At 39.0% G+C, this 27,939-nt stretch overlaps 1 protein-coding gene across 1 annotated transcript in view; it reads right to left on the reverse strand.

Annotated features, from left to right (window-relative positions):
- Positions 1-26,419, reverse strand: part of PPP1R1C (protein phosphatase 1 regulatory inhibitor subunit 1C) — a 50,443-nt gene extending 24,024 nt beyond the window's left edge. The window contains 5 exon segments of the mRNA XM_005152750.4: positions 2,644-2,704; positions 4,434-4,471; positions 23,883-23,943; positions 26,175-26,284; positions 26,287-26,419. Coding sequence (XP_005152807.2) covers positions 2,644-2,704; positions 4,434-4,471; positions 23,883-23,943; positions 26,175-26,284; positions 26,287-26,419 — 403 coding nt within the window.
- Positions 26,420-27,939: the final 1,520 nt, after the last annotated feature.

Below are 27,939 nucleotides of genomic sequence, written 5' to 3' on the forward strand. Positions count from 1 at the left end.
GTTTAGGTGACTGCTATGGCAAAGGGGAAAAATATGCTCACATTTAACTAAGAAGTTGATCTGCATATATTTACCATGACATGTAAACCTTGGCAGTACTGCATTGTCATTTATTTCATATATTTTCATGTATTTGCATATTCCATATAACATTACTGTAGCCCTAGTACTGTAATCATCATTATTATCTGATGTTGTTTCTGCTCCTTTTAACTGTGTTAATTTCCTATTTTGTTTGTAATCACAGCATGCAGGTCCATTTACTCTTGCAGTCCCTCCCTTGCCTAGCCATGAATTCATGAAACCAGCAACCTTTTTCGCATGCAGCTTTGTAGCTGTTTCAAGGAACTTGCAAGAGGTACAGCAAAAATGTCTTCGGTTCAAGGAAGAAATAATCACCTCAAGAGCTGTTTGGAGACAGGCGGAAGCATCATTTCCCCACTGTTTCTCTTAACCACCTCTCTGTTTCAGGCACAGAGCAAAGCAAGCGACGTGGTCCCTCATCTCTCTCACAGCTCCCCCCCACAGCTGCTGTCTCGGCTTCTAGGCTCTGCACCTGCCTGTGCGCTTGGCTTATTTCTGGGAAGTTAGAGTTAACAGCAGCTAAAAACTGCTAAAATGGCAGAGTAATTAACAGATTAAAATGTTTAACCCTCTTTTCTACTATTAGCTCTGTTTTACGGAGATTTATTATCTCCATCTTTGAATGTAAGTTACTGGATTACAGTCTAACCCGCCTTCCATTAACAACAGCCCTGGAGAATATGGGGCAGCCAAAGGGGGCATAAAAAAGACAGATTCAGCATCCAGAATCTCATTCTTTAACTGCATGTTGAATACCATTTTGCGATTATGCTGAGGGATAGACAGGCCACGGGAAATAAGCATATGAAAAGCTGTGGGAATAGTGTGTGGTTATGAAGCCTGTTATTCTGGAGATACTGCTGGATGTCAGTATCTTCAACTGCTATAAAACTGGAATAATTTAAATCTTTACAGAAATCCTATTTCTCAGCAATGCTTTCATAGCATTGTGTATTTCACATTGTTACATACTTGCCTCCTAATGTCTTAATGTAAACAAAATAAAATTCATGTTTTCGTAACAGTAAAGAGGAAGGAATAATGTATTTTCTACTTTGTGTAATTTTTAAATAAAAATGGTAGTTTTTATGACAGTTACAGCATGGGAAATCTGGAGCGATCCAGCCTGTTTACAGGAAGGGTTGTCAACTTGCAGGTGTTCACCTCTGTGTCTAGGAATACTGTGTAGGCTAGGGTGTTAAAGTATTGAGGAGAGACATTTTGTGCTCTGCTTTGCTCTGCTTGCAAGACGTTTCATCCTAGTTGTGATCTATCTTGAATTACACACTTTCCTACCCTTCCCTGGGAATTAAGTTGATGTAGAAGCAAGCTATGCCAGGTGCTTCCCCAGGTCTCAGCAGGGTATTAAAGGTAACACTAAGTAGGCTGCAGTTTATAGAGGAGATATAAGAACCTATTTCATACTTCATTTGCACAATGTTTACTTTAGGCTTGTACAGCAGAATAACACAGCAGTGAAATCAACAGGTATTGTTGCTACTCGTGCAAAGCTTCTTCCTTCCACAGATTATTACAATTGTCTGTAATAAGATTATTTCTAATATCCAGTACTCAAACTCTAGCCAATTTTGACAAACAGATAGTAAATCTTGTGCAACACCTGAATGACGTTTTAACTGTTGCTAAGATAAGTACTGGAGAGATGAAGCTACAGAATGAGATACAATAGAACTGGCTGACGCAGTAAATTACTTAATGATACTGGCGGTATTTGACAATACAAATCAGATATCCTGCCTTTTTTTGCCAGGTAATAAATTCTGTTAAGCAGAAGGAATGGAAATTGAGGATAGTCATTATCTACCAAGAGACACCTGGCAGGATAGCCTTTGGTCTGCAGTCTGAAAAAAATCCTGCTCTGAGAAGTGTCAGCCAGAAGTACTGGTGAATCACTAGAGATCTTGCTTCACTGCAAGCACCGTCAACTCAAATTCTGCTCAGTCATTTGAGCCTTGCTAAAATTAGCTGATCTGATCCCAGCTAATATTCCTGCTGCTTTTACATTCATTCCTAAAAAGCATATAAGCCCTTTAAAATGTTTATCGGGATTTCGCATTTCTCCTTATCTTCATGAGAAAGGCTGGCTTCACACTTCCTATGATCAGATAACCAGGCCACAGTATTGGTTATTCTCCTTTCCACAGCTGCTTGGAAAGGGAAGCAGAATATATGGGGGTGGTTTAAATAAGAAACAGAGAGTTGTATGGGGCCTGCATCGGTAAAACTTATGTATTCAAGGAGTTCACTTCAAAGTTTGGCATTGAATTATTGGTTACATCAAATTAATAAAAGTATCAAGATTGCAAAAAGAAGCTTAATAAATCAATCAATCAATCAATCAAACTGCCACTGCTGCACAATTCTGTGGTGAGGGTAAATGGATGGTCAGTATCAGGCAGATGGTCAACAGCAGATAGTCAATTCAAAGCATCAAAACAGCGATGGCTAAGCATGAACCTCTCACAGCTGTGCTGCTTCCTTTGTGAGAGAACTCACAGAGCTACGGCTCAAGAGGCAGAGACAGTACCTGCACAGTACCTTTGAGGGCAGGCGGGGTGAAGACACTCTGCTTCCTCTGCTTGGGAGAGGCACTCTGGGACTGGGGAAGGACAAAACACAGAGAGAGGCAGTAAGAGATGGGCACAGGGAGAGTTTTATGTTCATGGCAGCTCTGGGTCTTTCAGAGGATGCACGAACCAATCTGGGAACTTACTAAGAAAATTATAGTGCATAAATTGATGCCAGCTCCCAGGATTTCATGGCTTCCATTAGATAGGCAAAATATGTGTTTAATGGGCAACCTTTATGGCTCCAGGCAAAACAGATCCAATAGTACTGAAAATTACCTTCACTCTTAAAAAAAATGTCATTAAGCATAAAATTAAGATAGCCTGTGCTTTTAACAGGCAAATAAACATTTACATATATTAACATATTTTCAAGAGTTACATTAACCAGTATTCCAATTAAATATGTTGTAATGAATGGTTATAAGTATTTATGTAAGGTACTACTGAAATTATTAACATGTAAACTTTTACATAAATAAATGGACAATCTCTCCCCTGTACTTTTTCTATGTTTTCAGCAACCTATCACTCAGTATCTGACTGGACCTGATTTAAGTGGCATATTTAGACATAGTTTAACTTTTTCTGGCCTCAAAATCACACCTATGCACGAAAGATAAATTATTCCAAAATAATGGTAGTAAAATTAAACATATGGTATTAGTAGTCAATTATATCAATATATAGTTAGCAAAAATTAACTGGAATACATTCCAGTGCTAAGGCAGAGCAACTTTTGCAAAATGAAAGCAGATAAACTGGTGTCCAATATTATACCAGTTTAACTGCTTTTTCTAAGACAAAGGTTAAAAAAAGGCTGTGTGTGAGCAAATTTTGGTTTTTGTCATATAATCAATTCCTGCTTGTATTTGGTCATAATGATGTTGCCTTTTTGCAAATATTTGCTAAAAATTCCCTTTTCCCTGGGTACTTAAGCTGTTATATAGTCTGTGAATTTAAATTAGATCTATTTCTTCAAGGAACATTTGAGACAGCTCTTAAGAAAACCACTTTCACAGAAGTGGCCAATACTATTGCCTTATCACAATGGATGGAACCATGAGATTTATAAATAAAATATTGTCTTCTTTTGAAAGAGAAAACTATTTATAAACACTGTGGGATAGTTTGTTGATCCTAGACCCAGTAAATCTTTATAAGTCTGTATTGCAGTCCAAATTTGAACCAATCAATAACTCCTACTGCTATTTAAAGGTCTGCCTGCTTGTCTGAGCAACGGGTGAAGGAGAAAGAGATCAGGTAATTGAAGGAACTATGTAAAAGGAGGTTAGAAAATGAGATCAGAGGAGCTAACTTTTAACTCATCTGCAAGCAACATCAATGCACTTCCTGCTGCAGGCTTGGCAAATGATGGGAAGAGAGGAATCTGCAATGCTTTTGTTGACCAGCAGTGATCTGCAGATCCAAAGCAATGCTGGATGAGGTGAACTGACAGGGTCACCTTGAGCCAAGTTTGCTGTGATTTGCCAGGGCATGGAAGCAAGGCAGAAGGGAAATTTGACTTTCCTAGTTCCCTGCTAGAGGGAGAAGAGAAAGCCGGTCAAGCTGAAACACAGCACATCTTTACACAGCCCTTGTTTGAAAGTGATGGTTCCTAAAAGGCTGTGTTACTAAAGATGGTGTGATAATGCAAATGAAAACATTAACAAGGATAAATCAGTGAGTTTCAAAGGGGTTTTAGCCATGGACCTATTATAACAATAAATATGTTTAAATAAAAAACCCCACATCACTTACCTCTGCCTGTGAGATACTTGTTCTTTTCTCATCTTTTTCTAGTGGAAGAAAAGACATGAAAAGAGAAAAGTTAGTACAAAAGAGTTTCTCAACACTTACCCTTGGGACTCTGCCCTGAACCCTACAGAACTATTGTAAATAATAAAATACTCTTTTGATTTACAGCTTTTCTTTTGGCTTTGTCTGTCTCAGAAAATCAGAGGCCCTGATTAGCATTTAGACACAAGCACTGAGTCTAAAGCACTTAACTCCCATTTTTTGTCTTCGAATTACAGCAAGTGATGGAGTGCCTCTACCAGCGGGTCCTTTGGCCAGGCTCTCAGCAGGGCTCTGTGCTCACTGGTGGCTATGGGCATATATTTTGCCCCTGTTTTGTCCAGGGACTGTGCTTTCTTCTATGGTCAGAAAAGACCTGGTTGCCAAATAGTGTACAAGAAGCTTACAATCATCTCTACTGGACTCAAATAATAAGAATTTCATCTCAGTTAAGTTATCAGCATACCAATACTGTTGGGAAAGAGTGCTTTACAGCAATATTTAAAATTAGCAAACTGAAGCTTAACAAAGACTAATCAATCATATTAAAAATTTCATGACATTACTGGATTGAATTTTTTCCTGAAACTACTTACTTTTCTTCTCTTAATTTGCTTTGGACTGTAGGCATGGCAGAAATTTCTAACTAAAATAAGTGTCTCTGAGTACCTGTCTGAACAATAAAGTAAAATCATATGTAACAGAGGAGGGTCAAGGATCTTTCTAACCATTGCACTTAACCAGTTTTTGCATGAGATCCACTTATTTTTCTGTTGTCTTGGGGTAGTTAATGGCCAGAAGGTGTCTGTTTTCTGATGTTGATGTCCCAAATACTTGATAAAGATCATGTAAGATCTTTGATGGACAGTAGTTTAGAGCTCTAAAAGAAAATGCCTTTAAACACAGAGAGGTCAATCTCTCACTGTACCAGCACCCCTTCTGAAATTTCCACTTGGAGGGCTCTCTGTGCAATTTCCACTGAGGTGTGGCAGATCTCTAAATGTAGATCTGAGGGAAGAATTAGGTCTAGACAATATAATTTTATCTAACTTGTTCTGTACCGTGCTGTGCGTGAAGGGATGAGTCAGTCCAGAGAGATGGATTGCATTTTCTATTGTATTCTTTACCATTCTATCTGCGCATCTTGCAAACATTAACTGACTTACTGATTTTTTTCAGTGTATATATTTCCCGTTACCTTTATATGAAAGACATTCAAAAGACTTATACTCAAAGTTAAAAGTGTAGCTGAAAACAGTGCTGATTACTAAAGCATGGTCCCACAGGTACAGAATTAGACAGGACAATCAGGAGGCAAGTTCCTGCCATTGACATTTGTATGAACTTTGGTAAGGTGACTAATCTCTTCCTTGACTTCCCTACCTGTAAATAAGTACAGCAGTGCCTATTTAAATATAGCAGTGCCTATGCACCTTGTAAAGCACTTTGGAGTACGAAGTTAGGCTTGCTAAATGGGTTATTACTTCTGCTCTTGGAATCTTTCTTATTAGTTGTGTACCAAACAGACACGGACTTCAGGGATTCAATACTGGATTGTTTTTAGCTCAGGATTTAGTTTGGAGGCTGAAATTTGAAAAAGTCAGGAACCTGCAGCAGAGAACAATGAAAAATGAGTTATGTCCCATTCCTTCCTGAAACCCCAAAATTGCCCAAATGAAAAATATGCTTTGTAAATCCAAGCTGACGCTTGTATAATGAACAAAAACTGCAATCAGAAGCCTTGTCAGATTTCAGGTCTTGTTCCTAAGCATGTGCACAACTCCAACCCATTTGACTTGCACATTTAGTGTCCTTCGTGGGGTGGCATTACACTAACAGAACTAGAAAGCTTCCAGCCTTTCCTTTCATGTAGCATCCCTCATATGACAGACAACTTCTTGAACAAGAACTGGTATTGTATGAAGTTAGAGAAATCATTCATATCCAAAGGGCAAATAGTGCCAGTGAATAGCATCAGACAACATGGAAAATTAAGAATGACTTACAAAATCACACTAAAAAACAGTTTTTCAAATCTACTAAAGAAAGACTTGAAATAAACCTAGAGGAGCAAAAAAGACAGACTTGAAGCAGCAGACAGGAAGTGTTTCAAGTGAGTTATGAGATGAAGTGAAGGGTAGAGCTGGTTGGAGATGCCATTTGATGAACAGTGCATTTTGACGTGCATTAATTTTTGAGGACAGAAAGACCATTGCATGCTTATTTTTGACAGGCATTTTGATGGATAAGACTCAATGGAGCATATAGATTTTAAGGAGCAGTGACAAGGAATGGGAACGAGGGAAGCTGAAATTCCAGAGTGCCACAGACTGAGACAGAGAGTAGAAAATAAAATCTTTGTGCAGAGGAGGAAGAAAAGATGAAAGACAAGAGAGACATGGAAAGAAGATAGAAGTGCTTGTGTGTAGCTGAGGTAGTACTGAGAGATGGGGGTAATGATGTTGCAGCAGAAATAAAAGGGGGAATTTAGTGGTGACAGAGAGCAGAACTGGAGTGCAGTGTGGGCTGGAGTTCAGTCAAGAGATCTCTGCCTAAGGACATACTTAAAGCCATCCTGGTCTAACTGAAGCATTACATTAATAGTTGTGTGAACATTTTTCCTTAGACAAATAGTGTTTTTCCAGTGTAAATTATAACAATTTGAAAGCAGTCTAAATACAATAATGAAAGCATATGCAACAAAGTCTCCTTTTGTGAATCGATACATGTGGGAATTGATGCTCTCACTGCAACAGTTCTGGCATCAAGAGATTCCATGTAGAATATCTCAGTGACAACGGGATGTACAATGAGAATGGAAGATACAATGTAAGAAAGAAGATCATCAATCAGGTACTGCAAATCAGGCATGTCCACCTAAAGAAGTTAAAAAAGCAATGTATTACCCTCTCAGATCCACTGACAGTTACAAGTTGCACTCTTTGGGCATAAATTCCTCTTCAGAGGGGTCACAAAATAATCAGAAACTAAATAACAATTATCAGACTGTGATATCACTTGATTCACAGGAGAGAATGAAATCCCTGCTATCTCAGCATCCTTTGGTTCCATTGACTAATGTGCAGTCAGGATTCTGCTCACAAAAAATGTCATAATTATACAGAATGAGAAAGTTGCTTATCATGTTTATAACTAGGTAATTAAATTAGATGAATGCAAGTGATCAGCTATTTCTCTCTTACACGAAACAAAACCACAGCTCTTAGTAGATAACTTCTCCCTACAGGTTTGCTGTCTTTTGGGGGCCAGGAGGGAAGAAGACTTTAGTGGTGCTCTATTTTCCTCCCCAAAAGACCATAACATTGCTCACAGAACACAATACAGCTGTGTTATATTCCAAATCTCAACACATACTTTTTTCCAGTGTAATTTGTTCTTGGCTTCTCTACTTAGCTAACGGGAATCTAATTACTGAAGTAATTTATTGACAGTTCCTGTGTTTTTCTTTTGAAGTGGTATATTAGAAATCATATGAAGAGCTGAGAACAGATTTGTACATAACCAAGTGACTGGAAAGTTGAGGAATGTAAAAATAAGACTGGAGCTTGTTTAGAGGTTTTTTTACACCTGTGCTGAGGAAAAAGCAGTTGAGGACTTTCACCTGTGTTGTGTGAATAGTGTCTGAGGCTAAGTGTGAGCATTACCTCATGTAGACTGGAGTAGGACCTGGCAAAACAAATAGGGTTTCAGGCTTTAGTCAGTGTCCTCAGGAAATCACCCATGTTCATCAATGAATGCTTCAATATAAAGGTTATTTCCATCAGTCCAGAAATGTACAGAGATTTTCTGAAATGAAGTCTTATTTCTTTCAGGAGAGGCATTTCTGAAGGTCCAGAGGTTGCACAGAGCCCCTTGCAGCATAGAGATTTAAGCTTTATTCTTTACTCGGGACAAAATCTCACTCTGTTGCAGGGAGACCTGCAAGATTTGCCCTGGATTTATTGCTGAAATATGGAGGAAACACCAAGGGATTTATCTCCCAAGTGTTCTCGGTAGCAGAGCTCTTCTGAATAGTTGTTAGCACATCTGCTCAGCCAAGCTGATATAAAGCCCTGCAACCCCAAAGGTGTCATTATATGAGGTCAGAAAGGAACCAAGTAGATGAGACTAGTCATGGCCAGAATGACAACCACTAGATGTTGCTGATAGCCTTTTCTGTGAATCTCTGCTGTTGTACAAATGGCATGGCCGTGCTGGGGGAAGCCTTGTGGTTGTTTTAGAGTAAAATCAAAATTCATCTGCCTCTTCTCCCACTGGATAATGTTAATGCACTTGTTGCAGCTACACAGGGCAAGAGGTGACCTATTTTAAAAGACTTGGCCTCTGATATCACCCATGGGCAGTGGACTCATCCGGCAAAGGCTTATCTCATCCAGCTAAGTACCCTGCTTTCTTTCCTCTTGGCAAGAGCAAATAAAAGCCTTTTCTGTAGGGTTTCAGTCAGGCACTGGACGAACAGAACAGGTCAGAGAGGCCAGCTTTTACACAAAGGGAACTCAGTAAGAGGGTGGTATAATTGTTGGAGAAAGCTTGTAGAGAGTCTGGAATTTTCCTTGGGAAAACAAAGCTGAGAAGTTTCAGATAAAAATAATGGGGGGCTGATAGGGCTTTGGATTTGGCTACTTTTTGTCATAGTGTCTAAATTTTCACTTAAAAATGACAAATACAGTACTCTTAAATTGCTCAGATAATGGAAATAACCCATGAGCTGCATACCTAGAACAGCTTTTAGTTAAAGAATGATTTTGATTTAAACAAGAATGGTTTGAATCTGAAAGAAATGAGCCTGAAGAGAGGCTTTAAGAACATAATGTCACTGTTAGTGTGGAGGTTTTTCAAAATCCTGCCCACCCCTGTATAAAGAGTGTCACAGGAGACAGCAAAGTAGATGCATTTAGCGCAGTACACACCAAGCTAGAGAGAGAAATCAGAGAATGCTGTTGGAATGGAATAGCTCAGCCAGTTTTATTTCATTAATTTTGATGATATCTCTCCAGTACTATGTCCATGACCAAAGCTTTCTCTCTCAAAAAATGTGAAAGAAATTAACCAGTTACTGACTTCTGATCAGCATGCTCAATGGTGGCACATTTGGAAAAGGAAAACCATTTTCCTGACTTCACTTAACCATTTCCTGTGATGAAGAGGAGGGTGGCTCTCTCCTTCTGCCGCAGCTTTGGGGAATGCTTGTGTGCTTGTGCAGCAGGCAGCAGAGCTCTGCTCACAGCCTTGCTGTGTGCTAATTGTGCATCACAGCAGATCACCTGTTTCAAAACTTTACATTTAAATAGCACAGACCCACACAATTTAAGAAACTAAGAAAAGAAATTGATTATTTTTCAAATTTTCTGAAAATTTGGTTTCAGTTATTTCACATTTTGATTTCTTCATCAGTAAAATAAGGATATTTTTTAAACTACCAGCTTGCCTTACTGATGTTTGACCATCACCATTTGTATTTGCCATTGGTATTTGTAAAACAAGCTCATTGAAATCTGATTTAGGAATTGACTGGCATAATGTTATTTGGTTTTCTCTGCTATCAAAACTACTTTTCCTCCAGAAAAGTAAGATCGAACAATATTTAATGCTTTGCTTTTGCCAGAGTTCTAAGCACACATTGGCAGATCGGTTAGCTTCTCTTTGCTTTCTGCTAAACCACTGACGTAAGGAATGAAGTCCAAAAAGCCAAACATAAAAAATGTTTATGTAGTTAATTGCTTGAGTTTTGCTTACTGGTTTTCATTTTCCTGTATCTATCAATGCAAACTTGACTATGGGTATAGATGTAATTACATTTCATTACAGAAGAAATATCCTGGTAAGCCCTCCTGGTGTGAATATATGTTTCTGAAAATCTCCACATTGCAAAAACACTTCATTAAACTCCAGTATCCTGGCTGCTGTGGTAAACGCAGTTGGAAGGTCTGCTCCCCTCCTCAGTCAAGTGCTGAGAAGAGAGTTCATACACTGTGGTTCTGCTGTGTCTCACACACTATTCAGCATCTAAATTACTGTCTAGCCCTTTAGGGAACACTGGTAACAAGATTTGTATAGGAAATATTAATAATAACATAGGGAAAGAGGAATTTGCTATGCACACAAGCATTTGCATGCTTGTTCTGTTAGGTGTTTTCTGATAAGGTATGTAGTATGGGGAAGGCCCCACATTACCCTGACAGCACCATCACCAAGAAGCTGCTGTCACTCTGTCTCTGAGATCATAAGGTAGCTTTTCCTAGCTAGCTCCTGACTGTAACCAGCCCTTTGTAGCTGATAAAATGCCACAGGCTGGATGAATCAGCTGCTTGGACATCTACAACTTTCTTTCCAGGTAAATTAACCCGTTTATATTTACATAGCTCTCTGTATTTCCCACCTTCAATATTCAAGTAGCCATTGCTAGCACTGAGATTAGGGGCAGCAATCTCCTTTGTTAGATCAAATCTTTTTTGATGGTGCTCAGAGTCAACCTCTAAATGAAAAGAATGATCATCATCTTCCTCCCAGCACACACAACAGCATTTGATCCAAACACCATCTATTTCTCTGAACATCGTACAGACAGTACCCAAGGACTCACTTTCAACTGCACAGCTATAAGAATATGAAATAAAACCACCTTTCATAGAATACACAGATAAAAATATCTTTAAAACATACATTCTGAGACTATAATCTGGTTTGGAAGAAACTGGAGACATTACAGACCTCCAATGTGAATCTAAATGTATTTGTTTATATCATACGAATCTCAGAAGGGAGTTATAGTGCCTGATTCACCACCTTGTTATTTCAGTTTCATGCCAGACTCATGGAAATCAGTCTACTTTCACTGGCATTAAACTAGAATATAACAGTGATGAATCAGGTCTGCAGCCTTACCACAGAGCAGTCATGAATTATTACAAGCACAAAAAATCATCCCTCTCTTAAGCATTTTGTTTCCAACTTGTCATTCTTCATCCCTATGATACCTGTTAAATATACAACAAATTCTAAATAAGTTCCACAAATCAAATATTACTTCTCAAAATATACACTGGAAGAGAATTCAAATTTAATTCTTTTTCTCCCTTCTTATTAATAAGCACTGGGTTGTCCTGTCTGACTTCTTGGAGTTACACTTCTGCCAAGTAAGACTTCTGTGGTCTTCCAGCTACTGCAAGCCCTGTAAGGCATTTTCTGATACTATCCTGGCTTGGAATGGCAGAACACAAAACAGACTTAATGGAAAAACCTGTCATGAAAAATTATTCCATGCAGAAGTTACTTCTCCCCTTAGCACAGGAGGCCCTGTTCTGTAGACCTGCTCTACAAGAGGGCCAGGTGAGCAAAGAACATGGAGCAGACCTTCCTGACGGTAACCCCTTCATCCATCATATGGGGACATTTACAGACTTGGCAGGTCTCCCCAGAGAAAGTAATCAACCAAGACAGAAATACACTAGAAATTAACATTGTTTGGGTAGTAATGTAAAGATTGACTTTAGGTCACAATATAAACAGTGGTAGGCTTGAAGTTGCTTTCTTCTAGTTGCTTTGTAAGCAGCACAAACTCCTCTTTGCTGAACGAAATGGAGACAACTTTCAAAGAACAACTTACTAAACAAGAGGAGCCAGAAGGAGGTAAGTAAAAGGCTTTTTCCCCTTTGATTTCTCAGATGAGACATTTTCTGGACCCAATTTAAATCTCTTACTGGATTACCAGGAATGACTGACTGAGCTAAAATTTAATGTGATCTGCAGCTGACCAGTATGGACTCAGCATCAGAGCCGGGAGGAACCTCCGGCAAGACCACAGGGTGTCACTGTGTGCAGGAACTCCAGGTCAGGAACTGCCTCTATATAGCTTAGACCACCCTTAAATTAGCTCCTTTCCAAAGAATACCATTTAGTTAGCAGTAAAGTTCTTCTTTCCTTTTCCAGCACAAATTACCTATTGCACTCCCACCCTCCACAAAAAGGAGCTCTATCAGTGCCCACCTCGGCTGGGTGTTAAGGGAGTCTGAGCAGTGCTACAGACAAAATGAGTCCATCACCCAAGTTCAACACAGTGCAAATCCTGTGACAAACCTGTGGTCTGCATCGGCAAAACAGAACTTCGTAGGGATATAATGAACTAGTGCTGGGGTTAGTACAGCTGAGAAAGAACTCCAGACAGTGCTTAATAAGAACTCTTGCGCATGAACTAAACTGAGTAATGACAGTTACATTCATATTCATGGCATCTTTGAAATTACAGGTTAATTTGCTTACTTAAGTAAAAATAAGTGAGAAAACTAAAGAAAACTGGTGAGATAAGTGATGTGAAATCTAAAATCCTTGGGCTATAGAGAAGGTTGGTGGTAATGAACTCAAGTCTCAAAACATACAAAGTAAGAGTTTAAAGGTACGTGATAACCTATATATGATTCTCTTTTATGCACACCTATTTAGGAAAACTTCAAAACTCTCTTTCCGATTGAAATATACATAAGAAAAAATTCCTTATTCTTGAAGCAAATAAAAGTAAACCAGATAAAAAAAAAGTAAAGATTGACTTTTCTGGCATGAGGCAGAAGAGGAACCTGATAGCAAACATTTCTGGGTGACCCAGAAGGTGCTGGAGGGCCAATCAAGCTAGAAGAAGACCTTGGGAAAATAGATTTTTTACAGAGGTACAGAAAAAGGCAAAGGACAAGGACTGAAAATTGACCTAAAATGCAGTGTGGTGTCTTAAAGTTTGTCCAGCTGTGCAGGAGAACTCACCTCATTGCAAGGTTACACTGACACAGAATCTACTCTGACACAAAAGCAGACGTCAATATAGATTATATCTCTTCTGCACGGAGTAAGGGCAGTTTCCACATTCACAAGGTAACCTCACCTGTCCTGAAACCTGACAGGGAAAGAAAAGACTCACAAAAAGGAACTAGGAGGTCATAGAATCATAGATAGTTAGGGTTGGAAAGGACCTTAACATCATCAAGTTCCAAACCCGCTTCCATGGGCAGGGACACCTCACACTAAACCATGTCACCCAAGGCTTTATCCAACCTGGACTTGAAAAAGGTCAGTGGAGATGAAGACAGCTTTTGAGAGGTTAGAGGAGAGGCAGAGCAAATACTCAGAGTGTCAGCAAATACTCAGAAAAAGAGGTTCAAAAAGCAGAAATGTACCTCTAAAATTAATGTGCCCAAGCAAAACATGCTGCCAGACTACTAAATGCAAATAGCAGCTACTGCTTTACCAAATATTTCCAAAGCTTGTAGAAAAAATCTTCTCAAGTAGTTTGTAATTACTCTGTCAATAGACTCAGTCAAAGCAATGTATCATTTTGTGTAAAACTTACTGTGTTCATTGAACATTTTCAAATACAAAAGGAAGCTATGTACCTTGAGAAGGCAGTTACCCAGAGTTGTGAATTTATCAGTAATACTGAGTAGTATTAGTAATGCATTACTTTCCAGCTGCTTGCTTTCTTTGTGTTCAGTCTGTGTTCAAGGGACGTACTGAAGAGGTTGAAGATCAAAACACAGCTACGGCAATGATCATGAAGAAAAAATCTATGGTTACCAGAAACGTAATGGTAGCCAATCCTCTGATAAACATTTAAACCTTTTCCTAATAGCTTCATATGCAGGAATCAGTTGTGAAGGAAAATGGCTCAGAATTGACCCATTGACTGCAATCGTATTGGAGTTACAGCTGCAATAGCTATCACTGCAAGCAGTTCCTCTCTCAGTTGTGAGCTGAACCAGTGCCCTAACATAAATTTATTCTAAAATAAAACCCAGAAACAGCAGCCAAAACTAAAAAAGTCAAACATTTCTTAGCATGCTATAGCTCATAAAGCCACTATAAAATATACCACAGCTGAGCAGTTGTGTATTGCACATTCTGGAAAGTGACATTTATCAGGGGAGAAGAAAACCAATACAAAACAATAAAACTCTTCCTTAGCCAGTAATTATTATTGCTGCCTTTGCAGTTTCCTTCCTTTTGGAATAATACCTCAAGGATTTCAGTCAGAATGTGTTGTAAAGCTAGTCCTGGGCAGCTGCTTGTGGCTTGTTTGCGATTAGAATGTACATGTATTAAAGGTCCTAGCATATGTGTACAATCTTATGTGTGAATCAAGTGAGCTATTAATAATAGTACTTCTTAGGGTTTATAACTCTTTTTACAGGAAGAAGATGCAGCTACCAGTTTTGTTTGTTTCATTCATGGTTTGGCTTTCTAAGCTTTCAAAGAGTCAGCAAAATGAGGTTCACAATCTCATTCTCACCAACAGCATGACTAGGTAGGATAGAAAAGATAAGGCAATCACTGTTAACTCAAAGTCAGCTGTAATTTCCAAGGGCTTTTTCCAGAATTTCTGCTAACCCCACTAAATACCAGAGACAGAGGGGACCCTGAGTGTTGTTTTATACAACTCCATCAGTATAGTCACAATGAGAAACACCTCTCTGTGATTCCTGTGGAATGAGCTGTTCCATACCCTCCTACGAGATGTGCTGTACACACTAATGCCTAAGTAAGTCATGCGCTAGCATCAGTATTTTAGGAGGTTTGAAAGTACATTTCTAAACAATTACAGCCTTGCTGTCTACTTACTGTATTTCAAAAACAGACAGTAAAAACCTAATGTAGATCTGGATAAAAAATCTTCTGAAATACGATTCTTTAAAAGGAAATTTCTTTTTTCCCTCCCACCCCCAATCACTTCTTCGTTCAACAGCATAATTTCACTTCAAAGAGAAAAGATTATAAGATAGCATTTAGTAATACAAACATGTTGCATTCGGAGCAGCCAGGCTTGTAGGTTAAATTCCTCCCCGATTCTGCAGCTGTCCTGTAGATCTTAATATGGATAAGGTGGAACAAGTCCTGCAGCTACAGGGTGGCTGATCCCGGAGGTGCTGCTGCTGGTGATCAAAGAAAGAGCAGGAAAGTTCATCCAGATCTTCTATGCTTTCTGCCGCTGCCTGAGAACAGTCATGGCAGAGAATTTCCAAAAGACTTGAAGGGAATACTGTCACCACAAGCCACTGAGCGGTGGAGGCTCAGTACTGAAATGTTTAGATTATGGGATGTCTTGGTACCAGGAGAAGCAGTACTGTAGGATGCAGGAGAGTTCACTGCTTTATTGGACTTTCTATCTGCCTTGCTCAAGCTCATTTTCTGTCCAGTAAGACTCTTCTCTGCTTGTTTCATCAGAACAAAGAACATGGCCTCAGGTGAAAAACATGACCTTAAAAATGTGCATTTGTCTACTTAGCACTGCTAACTCTGCAAGTGTGGTTTGGTTCCACAAGGTGATAATGCCAAGACATTAATTCTCTGTGGTACGTCTGCATTCCAGATATCTTGGGGAAAACATAAGCAAAGAGTGAGCATGTAACCTTATGCTTCATTCTACTATGACATACTCTTGGTGCTCCAGTATAGCTGTTTGAGAAATGTAGTAGAAGTGATGATTTTATATACAGACACATGAATAGCATTGTGAGGGGGAGAAGTAGAAAACAGAGAAACAGAGCTCCTTCCAATATAGCTGAATTCTACCCTAAAACTACTTTGGTTTCAGTAAAAAGAGACTTTGCTGGTCCAGCTGATCTCATTTCCACCAGTTGGTGACACAGCTCAGACTCGGAGAGCAGAACTAAGCTCTACACCTCCCTGCACTCTGAACTTCTGCAGCCTTGTGAAGGAAAAAACCTTCCACGATTGATGGCTTTGTTTTGTTTAGAATGTGTGCTAGTGTTTAGTCCTAACTCATCAAATTCCTGCTTTATGTGTATCTTGAGGAGAAGCTTTAACTTCAGTTACTCCATATAAAGAGTTAAATTTTATCTCTGAAAGCTCAATACACGGGGCTATCTTGATTGATGCTTTAAGTGCAACCCCTTCCCAATATTCTGAACATAATGAGGTTAGTGCTAAAAGCTGGATTCTCTCTCATCTGTCTGCATTATCTATTTATTCTGCACACGTCACCATGGTAAATGAGTGCTGCATTAAGTACTAAATAGTTGAGGTCAGACAAAGCCTGGGTTGTTTTCCCCCCCCTCACAAATCCTGAAACATTTATTAATGTATTTTAGTTTATTACCTGAGGTTAAAAAAAAATAAAAATTAAATATCAGTATTATCACATTATTGAAGTATCTCAAAACAACTTTGACATACTTATTCACAACATTTTGTCTTACAATGTTTAAATGGACTTAAATTCAAGTAACCTTTAAAATTATTTACCAGTTTTAAAAAACACTCAAAATACAAACAGAATGTTTGCCACAGGCTAAACTGGACCTATTTTGATCCAAACATTTATTTTCTTTTAAAATGCTACCAACTCCCTAAATTTTATACTCATGTAGCTGTATTAAATACTGCTTAAGTACTTTGACTATAAGAAGTAGTTAACTACACCTATGTGCTTAATTTTTTTAATCTGCCATCTATTTAGAATTCTCACCAGAGCAAACTATTTGAGATATATAATGGTCTTGTGTGAGGCATCCCTGCCCATGGCAGGGATGACCTTAAGGTCCTATCCAGCCCTAATCATTTTATGATTCTGCAAGTATTTGGCACAGTGTTTGTCTGTTAGAGTTTGTCTAGTAAAATGTTAAGCCTTATGAATGCTATGAAGTTAGAACCTGTCCAATTAACTTACCAGGTTAAGTACTTATGCACACTGCTATTCTCTTACCCATGGCATAACCCTTTGTCATGTTAATATGCATGGAGATGATAACAGAGGTAAACATTCTGAAATCTTATCAGTCGTGACACTGAATAATCAGGCAGCTGGAGATCTGTAACATGAAGCTATATATATTAAAAATGATTTGCAAATAATCTCCTGGGGTGGAAGAAGGCTGTTTCTATGGTGCTTTTATATAAAGAATGAGGAAAACAGATGAAGAGTACAAGGTTCAGCTCTAAAAATACCTCCTTCACTTTCAGATAGTTCTATGGACATTGACCCTTCCAACACAAACCCAACAGGAGGCAGGGAGCAAGAGGAACAAGTAATGTCATGGTACACATTAGGAGCTTAGCTGCACTGATAAATGAAAAAGTACATCAATTCACCTGTTGGGGATTTAAGGGCAAAATGAGATAAACATATTAATACAATTCCACCCATAGTGGGAGCAAGAAAAACTTATGGGTTTGGCTTCATGTCCATGCCACAAATCTGAGTCCTGGTTGTGGCTATCCAACCTCTGTTTCCAGTCTGCTGGGCTAACTCAGGCTTTTCCACATACCAGAGCTTTCTCAGGCAATGTTTGCATCATGTGCTCCCCTGTCTCACAGAAGGAAGGCAGGCTCCAGTGAACAAGAGAGACTCATCCTTGTTTTGACTGAATTCAGTCACTTCAGCCAACTAGACCATAGTCAGTAGAAACAACCAAGCTCATAAAGACTATGTGTTATGTCAAATGTACCTAGCAGTTGCCTTTAAACACTGAAAATGAAGGAAGCATGGATAAAAATAAACACAAAAAAAGAAGAAAAGTTAATTTTGACCAGACCATGCAGAACATCTTTTTGTTTTGACTTTCTCTGAGTAGTTTTGGGACCCCTTTCCTCATTATAGCATTACTGACTGGTTAAAGAGACAGTCCAGACTCTACTTGGATCGCATAACAAATAGTATGCATTTCCTACTGTTTCACATTATGTGTTTTACACAATGACTAAAATGTTCCCAGGGAATGTTTCTATTTCTAAGGTAATGTGTTCATGACCTCAGAAAATAGCAAAAATGCATCTGTCTGCTTTGGTGATAGCCTTTCAGGTAGGCACAGCACTGCCTGGTTCATCCCAACCAATTCAAAACTTATGCTATGAGTTGTCGCAGGGACTTCTGTCAACCTGAAATGCAGAATAAATTCAAAGTAGACCAAATGAAAGAGCATCCAAGCATAGCATATGTAGGTAATAAAAAGGGATGCAGCTTGCCACCGAACATTTGCAGTCAGACATCAGCATGCAAACAGCAGGATATTTTCAAGGACAGATATTTTCATCTCTGTTCTGAAATCCCTAGTACCAAAGAGATCTTATGCAATGTTTGTTTTATATATTCCATTGTTTCACAGTGTCAGATAGTCCTTTTCAGCACAGGCTGAAAGAACATGAAGGTCCTTGCTGTCCTGACAAACAGTGCCTGATTTCTGAGCATTCTGGTACCATTGATAATATACACTGAGCTGCACCAGCCCTGTGGTGTGAGGGGATGCAAAACTTTTTCACTGCTTATTGCCATAACCCCTCAAACTCCCAGACTAAAATAAAAATAGACAGCACACTTAAATGGTATCCACAGCATATAGAAAAGCCAACTAGTTTGACACAAAAAAATACAGCTAATGACAGATTTTATTAATGTGCTGCTTTTCTGAATGCTTTATTACCACATTAGAAGCCTAAGTTTGCAATTGGAAACAGCTGCTGTTTGGCTTACTCACTTTCTATTTCCTGAACCGAAGTAAGCACTGTGTTCTAACAGAATCTCAAGCTTTTGAAAAACATATCAGTTTTCATGAACTGTGAGACCAAGAGCTCTCTGCTGATTCAAGTTTCAATGAGACTTTTGCCTGAGACAGTGTAGCAGAACTGCTTTACAATGCCCAGAAACAGCTGCCTCCTACTTAGTAGGTCTTTTTTGATCCCAGTTTATTTTGTCTTGGGAGAAAAAAAAAAAGTGACTATGAGATATAAACCAAACACATTCAGCCACCTAGAAGCATAATCTAACAAATATTAGTCACATGCTGGGTAAAGCATGTCACATTTATCCCCTAAAGGATGGGGTGATGGTAGAGTTTGCATCATTAGAAAAGCACATCTACAAGTGGTCACTATTGTGCAGGGAAAGTCTAGATCCAATTTAGCATTTAAAAACCCCTAAACTCTAATCTACTTTGTGTTGTCATGGGATCACCACAGGTATAAGGACAGTTTTTCCTCCCACTACCAATCTGGCTGTGCTGTTTGCCGCTGCACTAAATACTGAGGCTGCTCAGAACAAACCTCTAGGCAATGGCAGTAAACTGAAAGGCATGAATTCCTCTCTGAACAACAGAAAATCAGCTGGGAACGAGACAGAAAAACTGCAAGTGAGCAAAGACAAGCTGCAAGCAAGTTCCTTATCTGGAAACAGGTACAACTTGTTTATCTTCAAGTTACTATTTCCAGTCTTCAGAAAACTGAGACATGCTGAGTTGTACTTGGAATACATGTTTTATATTGCTTTTGCAGTGACAATATACCCTTGTTGCCTTGAAATGAGATTTACAAAATACAAAAAGGCAGCAGTTATCAAAACACATTCCTATGTTTTTCTTATTTCCAACCACCAAGTAACATTTACATTACAAACAAGGAAGCCAAAACAGGCAACGGAGCACAAAGGAGAGCTGGAAACAGCAAATACATAGGAAGTTCAGAAATGCAAAAATTCATCCTAGTGTTTATGCATATTCTAATATTTCAAGAAGACTGAACACTTCGACACAAGTTGAACAGCCTTTGCTAGCCAGACTGTTTGATATTGCGTGGCCCTGTGACAAAGCCAAACTGGCATTGTTTTCTGATCAAAGCAAACCCTAATAGCATTAAACCTGAGCAGCCTGACATGCTTTCCTCTCTCAACCATCACTTCTCTACATTGCCACCAGCTTTATCTTGAGCTGTTGCAGTACAATATTCTGCTAGTTTAAAGCATGGTCAGACTTTTATTTCAGATTATACAAATTTTAATATCTATTCTGCTATGCTTGATAAGGTGACAGGAGGTTGTCAGAATATTATGGCAGTGCAGAAAAGGTTGCTTTCAGTGTACAGTTACACACAGTTTCTGTTGGTTTCGATAATATAGCAAGAAAAAGAGGAAGCAGGAGAGCTTTAGCAATTTTTGAGTTAAGTCCTTGTGCAGCATAATAGTTAAATGTGCCTTTAAAACTAAGCATACGCTTTGTTCTTTTTAATAAAGGACAGACATGGATCAACCGTGGTTATAGCAGGACACAAATGGATTACCCCAGTAGCCCATGGAGGCATCCTGCACAGGATGAGATGCTGCACATTTTTGTAGTTCTGTCCATAAATATTTGTATTTCATTTCACAAATAGTAAAAGGGTCTTATAACTTCAAATAAAAGTAAAACTGATTAGATATGATGAAGTCAAATATCAGATGCTCAGGAAAATATAGCTCCATTGATGGCAAGTGAAGCAGAATAGAGTTAATTAACTTCATAACTAGACTAAGTTTGCTAGTGCTAGCTTCTCTGCTCAGATGTGACATACAGCCCATCAAAGAGCACTTTACAGAGCACTTCTTACAGAAAGAGTTAAGGGTTTATTCACTTATGCTACTTCACAAGCTCATTTTGTCCACTGCAATCATTGTTACTGCTGCAATTGAGATTTCTCTTTTGTGACTTGGATTGCAGTTAGATACAGTACCAACCAGAGTAAACATGAGAAAATGCACCAGCCAATGATGCTAGGCTGGATATTAGCTCCTTCAGTCATATTTACCTCCTGTCTTTCAATCACTTAGTGTGGTCTAGCACTGTCTCCTCGGAAGTAAGGAAGCCAAGCAGACTTTTCATGCAGATTTGGAGTAGTAGTCGTGGGTTTAAAATGACTCAGCCTTAGTAGATATTCTATCCTCACTTTATAGCACAATGGGCCTGACCTAAAACAGTGAAGACATCTTCCTGTCAAAGTGCAGTAGACATCAGGGGTGGATGAGAAGATTTAGAAGAAAACAACTATTTTAGACATTTGTACAGCTCAACTCCAACTGAATTTATTGTGAGGTTCTGAAACGTACAAAGGCATTTTACTGTCTTCTGGTTTCCAGATGGGTCTGCATCCAGAACACCAGAATACCACAAAAATGCTGCTTTTTTTTCCTGCTGCAATCAGAAGCAGCTGCAACAGAAGACTATAGAAAAGTCTGATTCTTAGAAAATGCTTGTCTTTGTTTTACAAAGTAAAAGTAGTTTATATACTTGAATAAACTTTGCAGGGCATCCAGACATTTAGAATTGCATTAGGACACACATTTCAAACCCTTGCAAGTGTATATTTCACTAGCTGCTTGCTCCTAATGAGGGAACTGGGAGTATTCCAGCATATAAAATACAAGATACAGGATTCTGGTATAGCCCAGCTATAATTTCATAGGTGGCTTTGACAGTATCACTGAAATTTTCTGCTGCTCAGTTTCCCCACTGACCTAGGGAATCACACTTCTAAAGTGATCGGTTGAAACGTGAAGTCAACACCCCTACTATTATTATTTTATTGACTACAACCATATGCAGTGGTGAACTACACTTTTTTGGAGGCAACTTGTTACTCAGCATCCCACTGAATTATATTCAAAATCCAATAACTGACTAGCATTTTGGGCTTTAACCAGCAAGGTGTCAAGAGTCCTTAGGATTAGGTATACAATGAAAGTTGAAGGTATACAACAATTTTAGAGGCTGTACAGCCCCTGCAAGACCAACACCATAAAGAATTTTATTCCTGTTTGTTCTTCCATTGTAGAGCTATTGTCCAATTTGGCTTTGCAGCCCTTGTATTCAGCAGATTTATACAGCCACATGTGCATACTACATGTTCAAAACACTTGTCCATATCAACCATACCATATAGAAAGATACAGGCACACACTTATGCATAAACTACATGGTGAGGTGCAGGAAAATGAGGGTGCTTTTAAAGATTATATTTTTATCTGACTTTTTATAAGATTCATGAACAAGACAAGGTTATAATTTAACCAAAGAAAACCTTCATTGCTATTAGTTCCCTGTATCTAGTAAGAGGGGGCACAATCTAAATAAATAACAATATGTAAGTGAAGGTGAATACTAACTCTTGGGCTTATATGGAAGTTGCCTGATATCTGTAGCAATTCTGACTCATAATAAAAATGATTTATTTAAAGATTTATTATGAACATTGCAGGAAAGGAGATAACAGACATGCACCACTGTTTACAGTAAAATTTCCTGTAAATTAAAAAGAGTTCTTTTTCTCTGTTTGGTTTTGATTTGGTACTGTACCAAGTATCTGTTTATAAAAGGAAATATGACAGTACAAAGTGTACAAAGTGAATTGCAAAATAGATCAACAGTCAAGGTGAATTTGCTTTAAATTAAGTCCTAGCAACAAAGAGGCTCTAGATCTCATGAAGGTAAGGAAAGTCAGTCTAAGGCAGATCTTTCACGCACCGTTACTGAAAGCTGAACTGCCTGAAATTCAGGCCAGAAAGCTACTCTCCAAACTAGGATTGGTATTAGCCCTTCAGCAAATGTGTCAGTCACTCTCAGTGTCAGAAGAATATAACCTTAGCCATATGCCATGCTTGAACCTCCTTAATCTGTGTGCTGTGCTACAGGGATCCCAACCCCAAGAGCAGGGCTCTCTAAAGGGTTTTTTTCTGCACACTTCTGAGAAAGTTCAGCTACTGGAGACCATCAGCACAGCGCAGTAAGTGGAGATCCAAATAGAGCTAAGATGGTTTTATTTTACTGAGGTACCAGTGCACCCAGTAATGACCTTAGAGACACCTTAGAGACCTTAGTGAGAAAAAGCCTGAACTGCTTGTAAAAAAAAAGCTTCAGGTGGTAAAGAGATAAGGATGGGAAAAATCATTGCAGAGCACTACAAATAAAAGTTTGGTATAAAGCAGGTAGCATGGTTTAAAGGGACTATGTCTTGAGGACTTTTTCCTGTAATTAATTATTCTGAGTTTTCTTGCTTATAATACTCTCTAAACAGCTTATTAGAGTATTTCTGGAGTCACATTTATGTGACAAAGTATGTTGCAGCCTCAAATGGTCCCATCCTACAGCAAATCTTCAGGGGGAGTGTTGGGTGAAGGTAGTGCATTCACAGTTAAAAAGGAATAATGAAACCAGGCATCACATGTTTCATCAGAAAACTAGAAAGCAACCTGTTCTGCAGAAGCAATTCCCATAGTTGAATTAGCCCTGGAGCCACCCTGGTATATCTAGAGACTGGAGAAGCAGGACTAAGGCTTCATAGACCTCCAAAGTGTCCAGCCAAGGAAAGAAAATGTTTGTGAATGGAAGTGCCAGATCTGGGTCATATTAATTCCCCATGCACATGCAACAAAAGATTTACATGGAGAATAAAATCCTGAAATTATTGACATTATCTGGAGGCCAGAAGTTACATGTCTCTCTGGGGTTTACTCCAAACTGTTCCAAGATCCATTATCTGATATTTAGTGCTATGAAATTAATGCTGGATTTTTAAAATCATGTAGTTATTAAAACCAATTTGCAGACAAGCCTGTGTATACAAGTTCAATGGTTTAGAAGGTATGTTGGCACTTACCTGGGGGCACATGTTCATTCATGATGACAAGTGATGCTGGTGTAGGCCGCCTTTTCCTGATCTGTAGCAGGCATGAAACAAGGAGATTCATTAGGGTGCAGTTATGCACACAAAGCAAAATAAAAAAATCCATTGGGTGTCCTCCTGAGTATAGATCAGGCAAAGTTAAAAAACTAAATGCTTCAAGAACAGCAGCACATCACTGTCTTACTGACTGCTTGTCTGGTCTGACAGTGATCTGGGTCATGCTGCCGCCTGTACATGGAAAACAAAGGCATGGGAAAGAGCTTTCCAAAATACCTTTAGGATTTACAGACATCTTGAATAAGGTTTTGGGCATATATCAGTCATATCTTAAAATATTGCCATTTAGCGTTGGGTCAGGAAAATCATTGCAGTAATTTGTGTGCTTATGTGCACAAATACCTTGTCCTGTTACAGCTCTCACAAGTAATCATTAATAATACTGTTTTGTGAGTGCACTTGAGAGCTGATACTATGGGCCTTCCAATGAATTTATGATATTTCTAAGCTGTGGCCAGAGGTGTTACTATTGTTCTTTAACTAAAGAAATGCAATACTTGATACTTTGAAAAGAATTTTTTCAGAGCACAATACAACTGATCTTTCATATCAATATCTAATCCTGATTTGTATTCAGAGTTTATTTGGTTAAGTACTTTTGCTACATTAACAGTCATTGAACTACATGATATTGGACTACCCCCTTATAAGGCATACATTTGCTTTGAAAGCTTTGTGTTGCTTTGCTAAAGCATCCAAGCTATTGATATTCTATAGAATTTAAGAGAGGAACCAGGACTATTCAAGCTAGAAACCATTCTGACACAAAACCTCAATGTCAGGGCGTTTGTTCCTTTTTAGTTGCTGAGCCAACATCTGTATTTAGCTGGGTTCAAATTTTGCTTTCAGAGGTGTAAGTAGAAAATTACATCATCAAGGTTAATGGATTTATTCCAGATTAGCATAACTGTAGCTGGCAGCAGAATTTACTGCTTTAATTTTATCACATAGCCACACTGAAACTATATAGCACTTGGGACTAAACTCACAAGAGCAAAAAAGGACTGCCCATAAATTCAGGGCAGAATTTGGGCCACAGCATTTCAACAGCCATGGGAATTCTGGGAAGTCCTAATCCTATGGTTCTCACGGATTTCAGAAAAATATCAGAACACATCCTGCTTGAATTCATTGCAGGACTGTCACAAAAGGCACGGACATTTTGCAGAAGTACCTATGGACAAAAGAAGATCTGCAGCAATTCTCTCCTGCACCCTTTTAGTATTTCTTCATTGAGTGGTCACCCAAAATTCATTTTATAGTAAAGGTGGCTGCCTTTTAAGAGCCATGACATCAGAATGTTCAGGAAACCAGATACTTGTCCTAAAGCTCAAATAATTTCATAGCTAATGACACAGAACTGTGAAGGTTATAACAGTCCCCTGCTATTATCTAAAAGTAGACTTACCAAAATAGAAACAAATGTTGAGAAGGACTTGGACTGAACGCATATATGGGGTCACCTAATTACAGTTTATCCAGCTTTTCTCATAAAATTCCCTGTGTCCTTCTGTATGCGCATCTACGCATATCTGTACTCAATAATAGATATCTTTTCCTCCTTAGACATCTGTATTGCTATATATATGTGTGTGTGTATGTTTTGGAAGCGAGTCAAAAGCTAAAATAGCACACACATAACTTCAACACTGACATAAGTCACATATATATGTTCACCTATATATTTTTCAGTATGCAAACCCCTGTAACAATGACATAAAGAAGATCATATAAAAAGAAATTGAGAAATATAGGAGGTAACTGAAGTGATAACTATTGTGCAAAACATAAACTGTATTTTCTCATGTTAAAATGAATGGCAAATAAGCCGTCTCCTGCGCAATCTTTCCATTAAGAACCTATTATCAGCTTCATGTTTTGTCTGATGAAAAAATAATATACTTCAGTTGATTTGTTGAGGACGTATATTACGTATTAGGGTACAAGTGCAGTTACAGAAAAGGTACAACATATATACTGAAAAACCTGCCCAACGTAAAGAAGCCTTATTCTGGCTAGAGGACATATCCCCCTCCCTCTTTGGTATATCCAGACATTGCTATAACCTCCAGAGCATTTGAACTATAGTTATGCTAATGTAAGTTAGAAAAGCATTTAGGCCACAAGTATTATCTGTTCACACCACACACCTCGCCCCCATTCCTACCCCATTCCCTCAAAACAGTGAAAGAAACTCATCTTCCTTACCTGCTCAGCTGCCTCAGGATCTATTTGACTCTGAAACAGTGGCACAGCAAACTGTATCTTTTTAGGGCTGTTGGGCTCCATTGTGATGCTGAGGTGAGTCAGAGAAGAGCCTGGAGCTTGAGACTTGGTCTGCACCTCTCCCGGACACCCTCCTCACAGCCAGGCTGCGTGCTCCTCAGTAACAGCTGCAACTCCCAACTTAGCAAGGGAATCTGTGTGAGCCGAGCAGCTCCCTTATTCCACATCCACGGAGATGCCGCTGGCTTGGCTATTTTCTTTTTCCTCCCTCTCCCCTCTCTTTTGCAGTCCTTCAGATCCTCTCAGCACAAAGCTGAAAGGAACAATAAGCTAATTGTGTACCAGTTCACTTCTGCATATGCCAAGCATTCACTCAGAAGCTAATTGAAAATGCAATACTAGCATTGCATGGCCTGGAGCCCTGGGATTTGAAAAAGAGGATCTCTCCATCGTACATTACTAACTGGCTGCTCAGAAGTGCAATGCAAGCTCCCTCTGAGTATTGCTGATGGGCTCTTAATTATTGATGAACACAAATCAGGAAGTTTTCAGATTTTGGGGGTGGAGGTAGCAGGAGGGGTGGATGCAATAATTCCATCTCTGTTACACTGTGCCAGAACAGCTTTCCTCTTCTCATGTATCACACATTTGCCTTTGCTCTCTCAAATCCCTTTCTAAACCTCTTAAAGGAAGATTTTGGGGAGTGATGCTACACAGATGCCTACACTTCCATGAAGCACATCTGGTGTGCTAAGTAGGTTTGCACCTTGGGCTGGGTTTTCAGATTTAGACTGTGATTTCTTCTGGTGGGCTCCATCTCACATGACTTCAGATACTGAGAACATCCATATTTGCACCAGCTATCTGGGCTCCCTCATGCTAGGCACATCAAATGGCATTTCATCTTGTCCTCATTAAATGGAATATAGTGTTTACTGGAGATGGCATTTTTTTCCTATTAACCCTAGAAAAAGTGTAGATACCTCAGGCTAGTTACCTCACTTCTAGACAGCTAAAATTCAGAGGGTCAAATCCTACCTCAGGGTACAAAATCTGTGCCTTCTTCCAAGACCACAAAAAGAATTTGGTCAATCATACCAGTAGCACCCTTTGGTGAATGTAATTATTTTCACTTTTCATGTCACCTTAATTCAAAAAAAGTGTATGAAATGATACACAGCAACCACTGACTTCACCTATTTCGTTCCTTAGAGCACCTGACCACTGCCAAGCAGAGCTCCTGTGACAAAGATGTGCTTGACACCAAAATTGCAACCACGGATGGAAAATGCCCTAGAGCCAGTCCAAATGACTATGCTGAAAGCTTAGGTGTAGGCTGAAGAGCATCGGACCAATCTCCTGTTACATACTACCAGGAGCAGGGAAGAAAGAGAAAACGAAGTAGAGGAGGAAAACCCAGACTGGCCCAGCTCATTACAGAACCAACTTTACCTGGGATGAGGGTACCTGCAGAGAAAAAGTGCATTTTGGTCAGGTTTTTTGGAGGGCCTGTGAACAGGGAAAGGGAACAAAACCAACCAGAACAAAGAGCAAACATGAAATTCATGGAAAGGAGTAACAACTTGACTCTGCCTCTGACAGACTGCAGTGGGAAACAGAGAAACAGCTGAATTCAAAGCTAAGGCTGGACATCACCAAAACTTAGAAGATTGAAAATGCACTCCTTGTTCATCGAAAGGACTAAAGATTTTTGCAGCTTATCACAGGTTTATTCAGTCACTGAGTA

Source organism: Melopsittacus undulatus, chromosome 8 (genome assembly GCF_012275295.1).
Source record: "Melopsittacus undulatus isolate bMelUnd1 chromosome 8, bMelUnd1.mat.Z, whole genome shotgun sequence".
Lineage (NCBI taxonomy): Eukaryota > Metazoa > Chordata > Aves > Psittaciformes > Psittaculidae > Melopsittacus > Melopsittacus undulatus.